Genomic DNA, 17403 nt, shown 5'->3' on the forward strand with positions numbered 1-17403 from the left:
ACTGTATTCTGTTGCTGTAGAACATAGGCAACATAGATATTACTGCGTATTTTTATTTGTTCTCTAAATAACGTCAAAAACATTATTAAACATTCGTTTAGCTTAAATCACTAGAGATTATTAGCTAATTGTAACCTTCTGCTAGGACATCGCTATTTGCCAGCCAAGGAACTGATGTACATTATTATTTTAGTTTGTTAAGAAAAATTCTCTTCCTTTTCTGATCAAATTGGGCTTCAGCATTTGTTTACAGTACAGCTCCAGATCCAGGTGACAGCGAGTCAAAATTATGTTACCTATGTCCAGCAGCAGTCTGCATTCAGCTATAAATTGATATGGATCAGTTAATGTCTTTTATTCACTGTAACATTTAACTTTTGGGTGATGGCACCAAAACGGAGAGAGCAAAAGAAACAGGCGAGAGTGGACACGTAGTCAAAATCACCAGAAATGATAAAGCTTTGGCTTCTGTTTTACCCACAACGATTGTCCAATCCCCGCTTGTGCTTATAATAATTATTGTAAGATTATATTTTTGATATTTTCTAGTTTCTAGTTGAGTGATGAGGATGGAGAAGAAAGGACAGATTATACACAAAATAGTGAAGTCGGGTGGAAAAACAAAAGTTATTTTTCACAAAGTCGTTTTTTTTTATGTATTTCACAGATGCTTTGTGTGTTTTCCAGTAGCACACTGGCCATTCTGAAGAGAACACATTGATATGAATGGGAGCATTTTACAGGATTGACTGCAAACATGGGTGCCACTACATTGCTGTGATGGACTACAAATCTATTCTTCACTTGTGAAATTAGGGTACACGATGCTCTGTGCTGAGTCTGAGTTTGCATGAATTCAAAAGCGTGTTGTGCATGTTTCTCATCTTGTCGGGTTTGCCGCAAATAGTTAATTAACCTCTTTAAAGACTGCGTCTTTGCCTCGCATTTGATAACTAAAGGCTGCACCCTCGAATGGGTGGGATGGGTATTGATAAGATTTTCACGATTCTGATTCCATTTTCGATTCTGTTTAACGATTCGATTCTTTATCAATTCTCTTATTGATTCTTTTTAAAAAAGGAGAACACCAAGGTCGATTAGCTTAGAACTTTGTTTTATATCTTCTCTTTGAACCTAAATGCAAGGCACAGTGATGGCAAGTTTTGTAATAAGGCAGATTGCACACATAATATGCACTGTTAGTTGATTATTTACCTGCCACATTAACGGGAAAGGACGGGCAAACGTTACCGCTGCTGCTGGGTTGAGATTCACGAGTCCGGAGCGGAATTAAAAACACGGCATTCATTTAAGGTTATCGCATGTTTTGTGAGCAAATGCTTTTGCATATTCGTAGTGTTTCCTCCCTTAAATGAAATATCTACTTTGCAAGTATTGCAAGTTGCCCTGTTGTCATCTGTTCTCGTAAAGTATAACCAAACTTTTGAGCTTTTGAGTCGCCATGTTTCCTGCCAGGTAAATGACGCTCCGCAATGTGGTGACGTCATTCGGGGCGACTGGAATCGATAAGGGAATCATTTGCAAAAATGGCAAACAATTCCAAGGAATTGAAACAGTGGGAACCGGTTCTCAACAAGAACTGGGTTTTGATACCCATCCCTGTAGACACTACAATAGGTGATCCAGCTAAATAGGTTTGGTTTTGAAGGTACCATTGTCATGTTGATGACATCTGCAAACAGCCTATGATATTAATATTAATTACAAGGCACTGCATGCATGACATTATGATGGGAGCAGAGCCCCCGTAAACGTTTGAACCTAGAATCACCCCTGCTGTAGGATAAAGATTCAGGGAAAGGTGTACAAAGTGCTGATATTGCCAATTATCACCTGGCAGCTGCTGCTGGCACTGATGCTAGAGGCATGTAGCACTTTGAGGTGAGATCAGTGCCACCTTGGGTTCTGTGCTCATCAGGTTCAGCAACACTTCTCACTCTTCCTCACCTCAGATCTCACACTGTCGCTTTAAACAGAGCTACTTCAGAGCTCTTCAGCCAAACACATGATAAAAGCACCTCGCTGATGTATTGGTGTCACACATTCATATTCCTATAGACATGCGGTGCAGTGAAAACTGGGGCACATCCCACTTGTGCTGCAGCTCCTCACTGGTGCTAGCGTGCATTAATAAAGTAATGCCTGCCAAATGACTTTGTTCCTGCACTTACTGAAAAAGAAAAATGAGCTGTGTTTTTTTTATCTGCTTTACTCAAAGAAAGACTGCAGAGAACAGCTCACGTGTGTTCAAATCAACATCCCTGTAATTAAGTGATTGCATGCTTGAATGATGTACCAGCTGCTTTGTGTTTCAGGTGTGACACAGAGTGTAGAAAGTAATATCTTTCAAATACAGTCTTAAATGTGCCACAAAGAGTGAGTCTCACTGGGAATTTGTTCCTTTTTATTTCATTTGATAACGCATCGTATATTATTGACATTTAATCAACATGGCAGGACAACACATGAATATGAATAATCTTATATATATGAACATTAATTTGTTCTGGAGAATCTATGAATAAGGATATAAACATCAGACAATGTTATAGAATAAAGGTGATCCCCTCGCTGTAGGGTTTCAGATTTTTCTTTTATTTCTCAACTTGTGAACTTGTCTATTTATAGTATTTTTGATATAAGACACACATTTGTAATGTAGAATGGTATACAATAAAAAATCTAAATGTCACTTGTCAGGGGTTTTTTTTGTTCTTTTCATCTATTTTTTTTTTTTTTAATTTTAACAGCTTTCTGTGGTTCTTCTTTAGTATACCTCTCTGACACTGCAGCCATGATGTTCCAGTAATGTAACATCAGGGTTTTTTTGATGTTACATTACTGTTGTTTTACTTTCAGTGACTGAAATCTGCTGAGGCACCTCTGCCTCTAGTTTAACTGCCACATTTTCTCTGTCGCTGGAGTTGCTAGCTCAATCCTCACTGTCTGTGTCAGCTGTAAGCAGCAGCCTTTAGCTTAGCTGCATGTGTTCAACACTTAACTGACACTCAGGTGTATGCAGTCAGGTGTTCCTTCAGCTATAGAAGTCCACCGCCAATGATAGGTGGAGTAGCCAGGTCTCTCATCTATAAATAATGTGACTGTGGGCTTGCACGGGTGACTGTAGTTCATCATAGGGATAAAAAAGCAGAAGCATGGTGGGCCCATAACCCAGAGGTCAATTGATGGAAACCATCCTCTGCTAGAATGGTAGAATCATTTCCTCTGGGATTAATGCAGTATTATAATTCTGAGGGGAAAATAGGTTTTTTTCAATTGCACATTTCCACCTATAGAACACTAGAAAACAGGGCAATGGAGCCTATCCCGGCTACCTTTGGACTGTGGGAGGAAGCCGGGGAACCTGGACAGCACATGCAAACTCCCAAAGAACCACTGGCTAAAATCACATTATGCCACTTGAAATTTAAAATAAAAATAATGTGCAGTACATCATTACATTCTCATTTTCAATACTTAAACCTAACCAGCAAGTCAAGGTAAAAGTAAGGGGAGAGTAAAAACAAAACAAGCAGTATACCAAGTACATTACTGGTTCTGTCATTTTTGAGCCATGAATGAAAGGAATTAGCAGCGTCTGTTTGCTTATAAATGTAGCAATTATAAATTTGTGTAGTTTAAATTTGACTCTGTCTGTGGCTGAGAGAGTTTTGGACGCATCAAAATCCATAGAATATTTCATCCTCTACTGTAGCCTATGGCAAGATGGCATTATAATTATGCCCCAGTATATGATCAGCTAGAAAATTACATTAATGTTTTGTTGTTACAGTATTTTCCCACCTCTAAGATGACACTTGTTCACCTGGTCCTTAAAAGCAACTTCTTGCAGCAATGCGAATAACTGACTGTCTTGGTATGAAAGCAAAGACAGATGTTTTGTGAAATCAGTGTTGTGTGACTATTGGAACAGAAAAGCATTATGTTCCACTGTGATTTGGCTTCTTATGAATAAGACTACAAATAGCTCTTCAGCCATCTTTTTCCAAGCTTTACCAAGCAGTTGTTGTTGCCTACAGTTTTTTTTTTTAAATCACTTACAAAATGTCTTGAGGTACTCCATCCACCAACTCAGCTTGATCAAGGACTCCATCTGCAAAATGCATCTGAAGGTGCCTCACACAGTCTGGCCCCATACCAAGCACCGGCGCTGAACAATCACATATATAGCTTGTTAGACAGATGGTGGTAGTAAGAGCCCAGAGACAGACCCCTGCCTTCCTTAAAGATGGGGATTAGGAGATGAAGAGGCGGCTTTACGGGAATGAGCTTCAGTGGGAGTAGTGCTCACCCAACCCCCTCGATACAGCAGGGAGCCTCTATTTGGGCCCCGTTGTATTCAAATGCCACCAGAGGCATCAACACCCAGACAAATCAATCTAAGCTCGCCATTGTGCCACAGGTAGCCACTGCACTATTGCCCTCAAAAAGAGGTGTCACCATTCACAAATGTTCATCTTTTCAAACTGCTGCAACATCTCACTCTGTATAATCTGTGAATCTCTGAGCTTTGGTAAATGGTAAAATGGCCCGTATTTGTATAGCGCTTTACTAGTCCCTAAGGACCCCAAAGCGCTTTACACATTCAGTCATCCACCCATTCACACACACATTCACACACTGGTCATGGCAGCTACATTGTAGCCACATTGTAGCCACCTGGGGCGCACTGACAGAGGCGAGGCTGCCGGACAATGGCTGCCCTCTGACCACCACCAGTAGGCAACGGGTGAAGTGTCTTGCCCAAGGACACAACGACCGAGACTGTCCGAGCCAGGGCTCGAACTGGCAACCTTCCGATTACAAGATGAACTGCCAACTCTTGAGCCACGATTGCAATTGGTATTGACATATCATTAAAATGCTGGTAAAAATCAACATGTATTCAACCCAGCTACGATAGCAGCAGGACAATGTGTCAAGTTACAAAAATCAAGAGGTGCACAACCGGCAGAAGTAGTCAATATGCCAACAGCTTTGTCCTTTGCCAGGCAGTACGGGACAAAGTGCTAGTGGTAGCAAAGAGTGACGACACCTATTGTTCAGGAGAATACTGCCTAACTGCACCGCAACACGCGCAAAGGGACTAAAGCTACACTGGCACTTTGGGCAATTTCTCTGCCAGGACTAGAAATGATATAGCAAAGACGTATCATTCCTAAGATGCTGTTTTGAGTGTGTCAGGGAGAGTAGAGGAGTATAATCCCCATGTTTATAGTAGAGATGGCACGATACCGATACGTAATATCGGATCGGTCCATCTCTAGTTTATAGTCTTTCTTTTTAACCTCCATAACCAGGCATTCCATCAGTTTGGGCTTAGCAAATATTCTATAGAAGCATGGTGAATAAACAACATTTGCTGAATGTCATGTTCCTAGCATTTTATTTCGGTTTTCTACATTTTTTTTTAGAAAACAACACTATAATCACAATCTTGCTGTGTCTTAAATGGTGGAGGTGAGGTCATGTCCTCCCAGTGTCTGCCCTGTACTATAAGCTGTACTGGCAGCAGATTAGACATACACTATCTGATTTAATCCAGTGTCAGGGGAGGTATACTTCCCCACAGCTCAGCACCAGGAACGTCTGAGCTTCTGTTGCCACTGAGGATGACACTTTCCTTATGCTACCAGTTGTCTCAGAATTACAGAGATGCTGTACTCAGTATCTCTGAGCAGACTATCAGGGGAAGTGGGAAAACAAGACACAGCTGAACTAAATCTCATAATGTGACAAGGGGTAGTGAAACTAAAAGCAAGGTACAAGCATAGTTTTATTGTATTCGTTTATGCTGCAGCTTTGTGCTCCATCTCCATCTCAATTTCCCACTTCTCAGACTTATCTTATGTCATCTCAGCGTACAGTAAAGGGCCTGTTTCATTTCCATTAGGGCTTCTTACTGTTTGTTTGAGCTCCTTCAAAAGCTACTGTCACCAATAGAGATGGAGTGTTTTTCTCTTTTGCAGGGGAAACACTCATTGTGATGCTATGCCATGTCCTCATTAACATGCATGACATGCAGGAATTCACTGGAGGACATTTGCATAAATTATAGGAAAGTAAGAGCAAGTGCAGGGTGAGGGCAGAAGGAGAGAGAGCCGGTGTACTATTGTTTGTTTATGAAAGGATATTTGGCAGGTTTCCTAAAGGTGCCATGTGAATTGTCCGTGTGTGTATGATTTGTCACTGCTTGTAATTTTCTGCCCTGTAATGTATGATCTATCCACTTCTGATGCAAAGCAGGGCTGTTACCCTAAAATGGGCCCAGTCTGTTGCACTGATTAATTTGTTTCTTTGTGTTAAGTTGTACACTTACCATGACTTTCAGCTGCTAGCAGCACCAGTGAGAAGGAAGCTCTCTTCCCTCCCCTACTGTTCTCCCTTTAACAGCTAGTTACCAATAGTAACAGTCTCTCTTTATCTCATTTCTTCTGTGCTAGTTCTATATACCTTCAGTATCTATTCCCTCCCTCCTTCCATCCTTTGTTGCTCCTTTTACACATTCCTTCATTAGGTGGCTGTGCTGGTTGTAACAGTGGAGTAATCACATATGGTGCAGGGCACACATAAAGATGTGCTCCTGCAGGCAGCAGCTGCTGATACTAGCTGAAAATAGATTCCTAGTTCACTCAGCACTTTTCCTCCAGCAACTTTGCTGTTAATGCAGCACGCCGGCCACTCAGCCTCACTTAGGCTGCCACTATCACAGCAGATGTGCAGAGTGTAAAGGTGCAGGACACAAGAGGCAGATTGTTCCAACAAAAAACTGGCCTTTTATTTGGCCAATAGTGAAATCAATCCTGCCACATCCAGAGCAGGCAGCAAGCACAAAAGTGGAGGTACACCAGCATTTTAACAATACATCTATACAGCACTTTATTTTACTTTTTGAGGTTTGAGTAGGGTTCATGGTTTGTTTTTGTTGCCTTGAAGTTTTTACAAGTGTAATTATCTCACTGCAACGGCAGATAAGTTCTTATCGTACAGAATTGTGACTTTAAGATAATAAATCTGTAAAGTAGCCTTATAATGCAGAAATTAACATACTGTCATCAAGATGATTTAAGATGCAACAGGAACGGTAGCAGTGTAAAAGACACACAGTCTGTCATTATTGGAGTTCATTATTGGATAAATACAGAAGTATGTTGTTTATTAGTTGTGCTGTGCTTATTAGCAGATAGTCTAGTCAAAGCCCCTCCCTCCACCCCAATCTGTCACAGTTGAACACACTCACACTTACTCTAGCAGAGGCACACTCACCATCACAGATACAGCATCAGCAGTTTGCTTTTAACAATGACTGATGTCAGTGATTGTGCTCAGAAGTCTGTTGAGCAGGAACCCACTTTAAGACGCATTGCAGCAGAGGCATCTGGAGACTTGATACACAGGGATAGCTTCCAGACGCAGTTGCATTGTATCCTGCAGGTACAGGATATAATCTTAAACTAAGGGTATATACTGACTAATGTGTTCTTGTTTCTTAAAACTATTAAAACAATTACTACATCTACACCAACTGTTTACATTAATCCAGTGTTGAGGACCCTTGAAAGTTCTGTGACAACTCTGGGATTGTGCTGAAGTTTTGATAAGCAGACACCTTTTTTTTTTTTTTGAAAAGGATAAACCATCATTCATTACCTGTCTTAGAAGTCACCAGATAAACTAAAATATTATAGAATTCACACATCTTTTGTATATGTATCTTTCTTTTGATTGTACTTGTGCTTGTTCTCAGTATAGGCTTCCTCGGGTGGATGGAAAATACTCCAGGTGCTGCTTTAATGTGTTACAATACTGACTTTGTGACAGCTGGTCATGTATCTTTAAGAGCTGCAGAGCCGCCAAGTTAAATGATTTGTCCTAATTTTTACCATTGGGGCAGTGGTTTTGTTTCTGCAAAAAACTGTGATAATGTGCACATTAAAAAAAACACCTTAAAAATAAATTACTGGTGTAACCTAAGTAATGGGTATTCATATTCTAAACACTTATATCTATCGATCATAAACAAGACTATTTGTAATCATGTCACAGCAACAGAGAAACTCAGTTAAACTAATTATGCAAGTCAAACTTACATAAATTCTATTCATATAATATTGACATTAACATTGGAACTCTATATAATAGTGTCACACAGGCTGAGTCAGAAACCCAACTGGGATATATTTCTAGTCGTGAAAAGGCAGCTGAAAATTCTGGAGAAGAATGTTGAGCTTTACAGTGTGAAGTCATTTAGTCGTAAGAGAGACTTGTTTTAATTAAGGAAGAGTGATCCATGAAAGATGAAATGTTATTGTTATAATAGTCAAAATTTAACTTCCATAAAATCCCAAATAAGGATTATCTTTTGGAAACCTGTAATAAACTTTAATTGAAAACATACACTACATTAATATATTTAGTGATGAAATAAACATTTTACACTGTATTTCATTTAATTACAATCTCTTTTTAAATATAAAATTTAGTCATCAATCGCAAACCAGTAACAAGCAGTGCAGTATCTGGCTGCTCCAGTCTGCATGCTAAAGTATACTTGGGCAAGGTACTGAACCCCGAGTTGCTCCCCAATGGTTTTATCAGAGTATAAATGTAGATAGAAAGCAAATAGGTGTAGAAAAAAGCACTTGTATACATTGGTATGAATGGATTAATTAGGCATGTGGTCTGATTAATGTGGTCTCAAGTAGAGTAGACAAGTATAAGAACCCATACATTTACCATAAACACAATGCAAAAATGACAAATGGCACCAAAATACAACAGGAAGCAAGAAGCAATAATGAAACAGGAGAACTCAGACACAAAACTAATCTTAGCATAGAGGAATGACGTAGAAGGAAAAGTCAGGAACACTGTGTAAATAAAATAAACACACTGAAACTAAATAAACAAAATTGAAAACACGGAGGGAATACACCAACTTGACCATCTAAGCAATAAGCACAGAAAAGAATCAAACATACAAAACTAAGTCCAGCAAAACATTCGATTTTTTTATTTAGTATGGTTTCTATATTTTCTACAGGTTTGATCACATTTGATTACAATAATACATAAATACATACTTGTGCTGTAATTCATGAGGTAGACTTGCCTTTTCCAGTCTATATGCTAAAGTGTCCTTAGTTAAGAACCTGAAACCTAAAATAGTTACTGATTTATCACTGATGTGTGCCAAAAAAATCACAAATTTTAATTAATTTTAATAAACTATGTGGATGTGAGCAGTGGAAAATTCTAGAAAACTCTAGGAAGTTCTTAAATTGTAAATATGTTGGTCTGTAGTATAACAAGAAATAATCCAAAGCAAGAGTAAGACTCTCTCTGACATTTGTTCTGCTAGCTCGTACTTGTTGGACTGATAAAAACCCCGATACATGGCAGTTTGTATCTTCTTCATTCCATACAACAAGTGAGCTCAAGATATATGTACATGTACATGCTACAGTGCTCCTACTTGGACTACTTTCTGCAGAGTAGCTAACTGAGTAATGGACATAATGAACAACTAAAGTGAAATATTTTTGTTTTATGTGTCTTTTTTCTTTTAGTCTGAAATACACTCAGTTGAGTGGCATTATTTGCTGGTATATTTATATTATATTTATTGTATTATATTATCTATCTATCTAGTTTACATTACAAGTACATTGTCAATTTGATATTCTTACAGTTGTTTGAACTACTTTTTATGAACAGCTTTAGTTGCTTTAGGTTCTTGGGTGATGTAAAGTGCTCTGAAAATGTAAAGTGGATCCATTGAAACACTGAAGCTTACTGTCCCACAGCCTGATAAAAGAGACATGGAAATCACCTCGGTTTGTCGCACATCAAAGTGAAATGAATGTGACTGATTAGGAGGGTTAGGTATTGCTGTATTGTTGTTGCCAGGAGTATGAAAGAGGTAAGTAGAATTAAGTAGAACACAGCATTAATATACCACATTTAGTGCACTTTGTGGTTTTGGTAAAGTGCGACTCAACAACATATTTTTATACTGTTATTTTTTTTTTAAAGAATCATAGAAAATTTGGTTCTTTCAGCTGATTTTAAATCCAAATTCTGAACATGATGGGCTCCTGACAGTTTTAGTTTTTATTTTCTTCTTCATTCATTTGCAGACTGTGTGCTGTTTTAGGGTTTGAGAGTAAAGACTAAATATAAAGTTCCAAATTAGTACAAATTTGATGTGAGGTCAGCAAGTACAGTAGTCATTTTTTTGGATCATAGCGAGCAATAAAATTATTATAAATTTGTTCACCGCCAACAGAATAAAAAAAGAAAAGAAAGAATAAAAATCCATGGGGATCTACCCTTGTAAGAAGTGAATCACATTTGTAGTGCAGAAAACCCAGGGTGAAGTTACCTGGATAAGCCAAAATCCGGAGGGTTGGTGGTTCAAACCTTGGCTGCTCCACTCTGCTAATAAATATCCTTAGATGCTGGATACTGACTCCAATTTGCTCTCTGATGCTTCCATCGGAGTGTGAATGTGTGTGAATATTAGAAAGCATTTAGGCTAAAAAAAAACAAAAAACAGGTGTGTGTTAAAGGCGTGAATGAGCAGTCTTGTATAAAGCCCTTTGAATGCTAGGAAGAGTAGAAAAGTGCCATATAAAAACCAGACCAGTGTGAAGTGTTAAGGCACTGGTAGTCAAAGCAGTTTCCCCAACAGTCCTTATAAAAAACAGATTGTTGCTGCTGCTCTCTGGGGTGTCTGACAGTGACTGCAGGACCTTTGGAAGCTACTGCTATTCTAGCACACTGAATACCATGGGTAATTTAGCTTCTTGCTTCCCCCAGCAAAGACAGCTAAACAACTAAACACTGGGCTTATTAAACCCATATTGTGTTACTCATGCTTTTCATCTACAAGCATCGGCTAAATCCTTTAAGAAAGACTTTACATTAATGGACACTCAAAAGTAGCTTCTATCTCATTCCCTTCACTGTGTTTGTCACCAGTGAAGTAACCTAACCTGTATGTACCTAACCTAACCTGGGATAAACCTGCAGGAATTTGTTGGTAGAGCCAGAGTAAAGAGCTGAACACAACCTAGTGTGAATCTAATGCTGATCTCCATAAAGTATACAAACATGGAACGGAAAGCTTCCCTCTATTAGCCAATGCCACATAGTGACAATGGGAATAGGCGGAAATCATACAAAATGTGAAAGGAAAAGTGCTTCTCATGTATTATTATCCAAAAAGTATTAATTTATTATCAATATTGAAACTTTCGCTATAATCTACTGTTCAGTTTGTGAAGATCATTGCTAATTATTTTAAGAATTACTATCATATAGCTTTGAAGTACAGCTATCTCTTTGTTTTATAGTTCTCATGTCAAGGGTAAAAATAGGCAACTAAACATAAACCACTGCATGTGTTTATACACCTCACTGCAAATAAGAATTTTGCAAATACAGCAGTAGCAGGACTGTAGGCAAAGCCAACTCTATATGACTGTGGAGCAGACGTGTTGATGCTGGAATGTCCCACAGATTGGTATTATGAACACAAAGATGGACACAACGTACCTACGTCCAGTATAGCACCAGATCTTCTTTTACTGCTGTATAGAATGCTCAGTGCTGGCCCAATAAAAAGATTAACCAGTACTTTGCAGTGTTTTTGTATGTCATTGGAGCTGTCAGTTTGTCTCACCACACTCCAAGTGCTCTGAACAATAGCTGCGCTGATAGTAATGCTGGCAATTTCCCTGTTTTTTGCAGGTCACTGCCAGAGGATTCGCCCCATTGTTGCAGTTTGCCTACACTGCTAAGCTGTTACTCAGCAGAGAAAACATTCAGGAGGTCATCCGCTGTGCTGAATTCCTGCGCATGCACAACCTCGAGGACTCATGCTTTCGCTTCCTGGAAGCTCAGCTGCGCAGCGAGGAGGACGGCTTGCTGCTTTGCCACAAGGTGGCAGGAGAAGCAAATAACTTGGAGGATGAGAACATGCAATCAGAAGCAGAAAGGCCCACCTCCCCCATGGCCCGACATTGTGCAGATGCCCTTACTTCGTGTCGAGACCCCGACAACGATCGGCTAACGATGGCTATGCCTGGTAACTTCACAGATAGCCGGCCAGATTTTGATCGCCATGGAGCATCGGATCTGCCGCGTTGCCCCAAGTACCGGAAATACCAGTGGGCTTGCAACAAGCACAATAATGACTCCTCCTCACATACCAGTACCTCAGGTTTTCCAAGCACATTAAAGGAGACCACCATTAGTGGGGCAGTGGGAAATCAGGGCACACTGCCTTTGGCACAGATCAAAGTGGAACCACAGGCAGAGGAAGAGGCCATTCCTTTGTGCCTGTCAGGGGATGAGCAGGACGCCAGGGATACGGATGTCATAACAGCCATGGAGATGGATAACCCTATATCTGTAGAAAGAACCAAGAGACCCAAGTCCCCTTCCTGCCTGCGAGCCTTCTTCAAGAAAGGAGTTGACATCTCCAGTCTGCCCAACACGTCACAGCAGCTATTCGCCAACAGACTTATCTGCCCCCAGGACAAAGGAAACTCTCAGGGAGATCATAAAAAAGACTTAGGCCCTTTCACTGGGGAGGTGGCTCTATCTGTTGCATCCCCAAAAGAGGTGGATGGTTTTCCTGCTAGTTTGTCCCACAAATCAACTTCCTGCGATGGGGTTTGCAAACAGGAAGTTGAAATCGACCGCCGCAGTGTCATATTTTCCTCAGGGGCCTGCAATCGCCTGGGAAACCCAGCGCATTCCTACCCTGTTGGGAACTCTTTGGAGATTGAGCTCTCTGAGCACATGACAAAGGGGCTGTGGGCTGGAGCTAGCCATTCCCTACCCACTTCCCAGTCCTATTGTCCCAGCACCACTTCTTCTGAGCCCCAAGTCCTGTGCCGCCCTAGGCCCAACACCAGCTGCCCAGTGCCAATCAAAGTATGCCCGCGCTCACCGCCTTGTGAGACTCGCACCAGAACTTCCAGCTCCTGCTCCTCATACTCCTACGCAGAGGATGGCAGCGGAGGGTCTCCCTGCAGCCTGCCCCAGTTTGAGTTCTCTTCTTCACCATGCTCTAATGTGGCTCGCTGTCTCAATGTGGACCAGCAGGAGCAAAGTGTAGGAGGGGAGGTTGTTTTTAACCAGGTGAGGCCCAAGATCAAATGTGAGCAGTCCTATGGCACCAACTCTAGTGACGAGTCGGGCTCCTTTTCAGAGGGAGACAGCGAGTCCTGCCACGTGCAGGAGCAAGGATCAGAGGTGAGTATAAAACTTTATTTTTCACATCTAACACAGAGTGTAGCTATTATACTCAAGTCCACCAACACTAATTATATTGCATTTACCTGCTCTCCATTAGCGGTCATTAAATCATTGTGTAGTAAAAGGAATGTTCCAAGCAAGATTTACAGCAGCACAAACTGTCACGGTAGTGGGTCTGTGACCAGTGTTTTGTGTGTTTTTGTTGTATTCTTTGATTATTGTTATTCACGGATTTTGGTTCTGCTTGTGTTATATTTCTCTTCCTGTGCCTTTCTCGTGTTCCTCGTCTTGTCAGTCAGTCATGTCTCTGTCTCAGTGTCTAGTCTGCATCTTTGTCCTTGTCTTGTGTTTGCTATTTTACTTTGAAATTCTGTGCCCTATGTCAGTGTATCTAGTTTTGCTTCCCCTTGTCTCGTTATGTTTGATTAGTCTCAGCTGTGTTTCCCTTCTGCTTCCCATTCCCTCTTTACTCCCTTGTATATTTAAGCCCTGTGTTTTCCCTTGCCCTTTGTTGCATTGTACCTTCACCATGCTGTGTTTTCCTCCTTGCTTCTGGTTCTCTGTTTCCCAGTTTTCTAGTTTGAGCTTCTTGTTTTGAGTTCCTAGTTTAGTTTTCTTGTATTTTATGTTCGAACGTTCTCCAGCAATAAAGCTGCCGCCTTTAGTTAATCATTCGGTCTCTGACCTAGACGTGTTTTGATATTATAGATGCATTTTGTGCATTTTTAGAGATGTGTGTCATGAGTCTAACATTTAGAGCTGTCATTGGAGTGACATCTTTTATAAGTCATTTTTGGACGTCCAATTTTGGTCCACTGAAGGGGTTGTTTTGTAACACCAGGCAAGGTCTTTTTTTCGTTCAACATCTCTTGAAGGTCTAGTGTTGTCGTCTGTATGACCTCTGTGTACGGGCTAAAGTGTGGTTGTGGACATCTTTTCAAAGTCAAACAGACTCATTCTAGACGTCATTTTTGTACTGCTTCTATAGGCTCTGTAGTCCCATGTTTCCAGAGGGTGGAGGGCATATTTTCTGTAAAGAAACAGTTATGTGTAAAGGTGTGATCAACGGACATCTCCAAGATATGGCAGGCTTCTGAGCTAAGAACAAAGTGAGCAGTTCCACAGTGGGTTTCAAATAGAAATCTCCTCAGCTTCTCACAGGCAGCTTGAAAAATGTGTGTATTAACAAAGACTGTTGAGCAGATAGTCCAGTTCATACTGGACTATTAATTAAAATAAACCAGTTAAAGACAAACAGGAAAATGTAAAATAACAACAACAAAGAAACATGGGTACTGAATAATTTAGCAGGCTAACACATAATAAATTGTGTTTGTTTATAAATAATCCATATTCATATGTATCATGTTGATAACAACATTGTTAATATTTGTGAATTAAAAAATATTATATTTACTAATCATGTGAATTCCCTGCATCTATCATGGATGTCCAGATGACGTCCAAAAAAATGGCCTGGTCTAAAGTTCAAATGGTTAACGTCATACTGACGTCAAAGTTGGACGTCATGGTTGGACGTCCAAATTGTGGACCTGGTTTGGATGTTGTACAGATGTCCAGAATTGGTTATAGTCCAACAGAACCAATATATAGACAAGTCCGCACATCTAGCCGACGTCCAATGTCTAGTGAGTAACCACCAGTGGTGCTAACACTGAGGCATATGTGAGGGAGTCCATATTCAAAACTAAAGATATTTTGTTTTACATCTGCTATTAACAAGCACAAGAGCTTCTAAAAGTGCCTGAAAAGCCTTCAGTTGATCCAAAATGCTAGAGTGAGGGTACTGACAGGGACTTGAAAGAGAGAGCTTATTACTCCCATACTCTCTGCATTTGCTCCCTGTTTAATCCAGATTAAATTTAAAAGTGCTTGCTCTCAGGGAGGTCTTCCCATTGTTGGGGATTTCTCTGTATTAATGTCTTTACCTATAAGGGGCCTTGAGCCAGTTGCTATTGTGCATCCCCAAAGGCTATAACTGAATTGTTATTTTGTTATAGTTTCATTTACGTAAGGACAAAATCATTTTTCATAGATCTGTCTGATCTGTAATTTTACCCACTTATATGATATGGTACTGATATGATAACGATAGTGGACAGTAAAGGTTTAGTGAGAGACCATCACCTGGTCCCCTTTGGCCACACTTCTACCAAGCTTTGCATATTGCAAAGTAATTTCAACCACTACTTTACAATGTCCTGTGTCAGTAAATTTTTAATTGTCTGGGGTTGCAGTAAGTTGGAAGTGAGTAGGTGTGACATTCATGATGGAGCCGTAACACAGCTCAACAGTGCTGACAAGCATAACAGCAAATCCTCTAATCACCCCACCCCATCCCTTCACATCCTCCTCCCTCAGTCTACCAGACTCCTAAATGTAGACAACTGTTGCTTACCAGGTAAAGATCATTGATAGACTCTTTAATTCTCAGAAAAAGTCCAGTGTTGGTGTAACATGGAGGAGATTTCCCATCTGAGAGAAAGATAATAAAATCAGTTCTCAGAGAAAAACTTTATGGCCTAAAAATGCTGTTTTTTTACAAGCAAAATTTCCATCTTCGCTTTGAATCTTAGATCCACTGTGTGGTCAGGGCCTTTTCCATGTTCTCCTCGTGTTAGCGTGGCTCTGGGTACAGTCCAAAGCCATGCATGTTACGAGTTAGGTTAATTGGTAATTCCAAATTGCTGTTAGGTGTGAATTTGAGTGCAAATGATTGTCTGTCTGTGTTAAGTGAAAACATTGCATCTCCAAAGTGTCTCTTTCTAAATGTTTTGTTGTATTGTATTTATTTTTTACCTTTGATTAGTAGCTGTTAATAGCACTCAATTGTATATATCTCAAATAAGCTGTGACACACTCCCCAGACAGCTGGATTGTACAGTCTTTTCGCTCCAGTGTTTGAACTTATGACCTTTTGGCTCCAGGAGGCTCCAAAAGAGCACATGTCTTATGATATGACATTCACTGATATTTGCTTGAAGTGTAGGCAGAATTGGTTTTGTTGAACTTGAGAGCAAAAAGAGAGAGAGAGAGATAGTGGAGTGTTGCCATGGTGATTCATTTCAGAGAGCGAGATAGTGCGTTGCAAGGTTTGGAGCTACATGACAGGATTGTGCTTTACTGTGGAAAGAATTTTGTTCTGCTGCACAAACAGAGCTGCGAGATAAAGCAGCTTGGCAGTTATGAGTAGTTATCACATTCACTGCACGATGCATACCAGCCTCTACCATCAGATTTATGGGCCTTTGAAGGGCCTGCTAAATATGCCACTGTAACATGGGATTAATTTATAGCACTGAGCTATAAAACCAGAAGAACAGCCTAAAAATTACATTTCAATTCCAATTGGTAAATTGGAACATACAGCGTATGGCGTTGTTTAAGTCACACTACACAACTAGCCACACAACTAGCCACACACCAGTGGTGCTCTGTCACCATCAGAGTAACCAAAGCAAGCAGTTATTATCTAGTGAAATTGAAAAAAAAATCAACATCAATTAAAAATTGCAAAAGTATAAGATGCATGTCTCTGAAAAATAAAAAATAAAAAAATAAAGTTTAACCAGCAGTTTCGCTGCTACACTGCCATCTTTTTCATTAATAATGTGTCCAGTGTAATAACCACATCACACAGGGCACAGTCCATTTATTTCAACTATGATGTTTGAAATAAATGATCAAGATAATTTTTTAATGTATTTTTAAATCAAGATGTAGGCTTGTGTTTCTGAGCTGATGTCCACATATAAAAGCCGCTACAAGCATATCGTTTAAGAGATATAATGCATTTCTGTAGACTAAACAGAATACAAACTGTTTAAAGTGAGCTCGATCTTAAACATCTATGACAAAATTGTCCCAGCTGCCACAGGGATGAGAGGCAGGGTACTAATGCTGCTTGCAATTGTCCCTGACAGTGTTGCCAGCCTCTCACAGGACCACTCACTTTTTCCAGGATCTGGAGAAAAGCCATACAAACACAGGGAGAACATAGCCAGATTCGTAGCATATTTAATAAATGAAATTGTGTCACTGGTCTTGATTTGAGCTCTTTTGCAGTATGCA

At 40.1% G+C, this 17403-nt stretch overlaps 1 protein-coding gene across 4 annotated transcripts in view; it reads left to right on the forward strand.

Moving 5' to 3' along the window:
• The window catches only part of bach2b (BACH transcriptional regulator 2b), a 98632-nt gene that overhangs the window by 61154 nt on the left and 20075 nt on the right, over positions 1-17403 (forward strand). For all 4 annotated transcript variants that reach the window (XM_006796252.3, XM_006796254.3, XM_006796253.3 and 1 more), the window contains one exon: positions 11797-13308. In XM_006796252.3, coding sequence (XP_006796315.2) covers positions 11797-13308 — 1512 coding nt within the window. The remainder of the gene's footprint in view (positions 1-11796; positions 13309-17403) is intronic.

The sequence above is a fragment of the Neolamprologus brichardi genome, chromosome 15 (genome assembly GCF_056152115.1).
Source record: "Neolamprologus brichardi isolate AB-2024 chromosome 15, ASM5615211v1, whole genome shotgun sequence".
NCBI classification, from domain to species: domain Eukaryota; kingdom Metazoa; phylum Chordata; class Actinopteri; order Cichliformes; family Cichlidae; genus Neolamprologus; species Neolamprologus brichardi.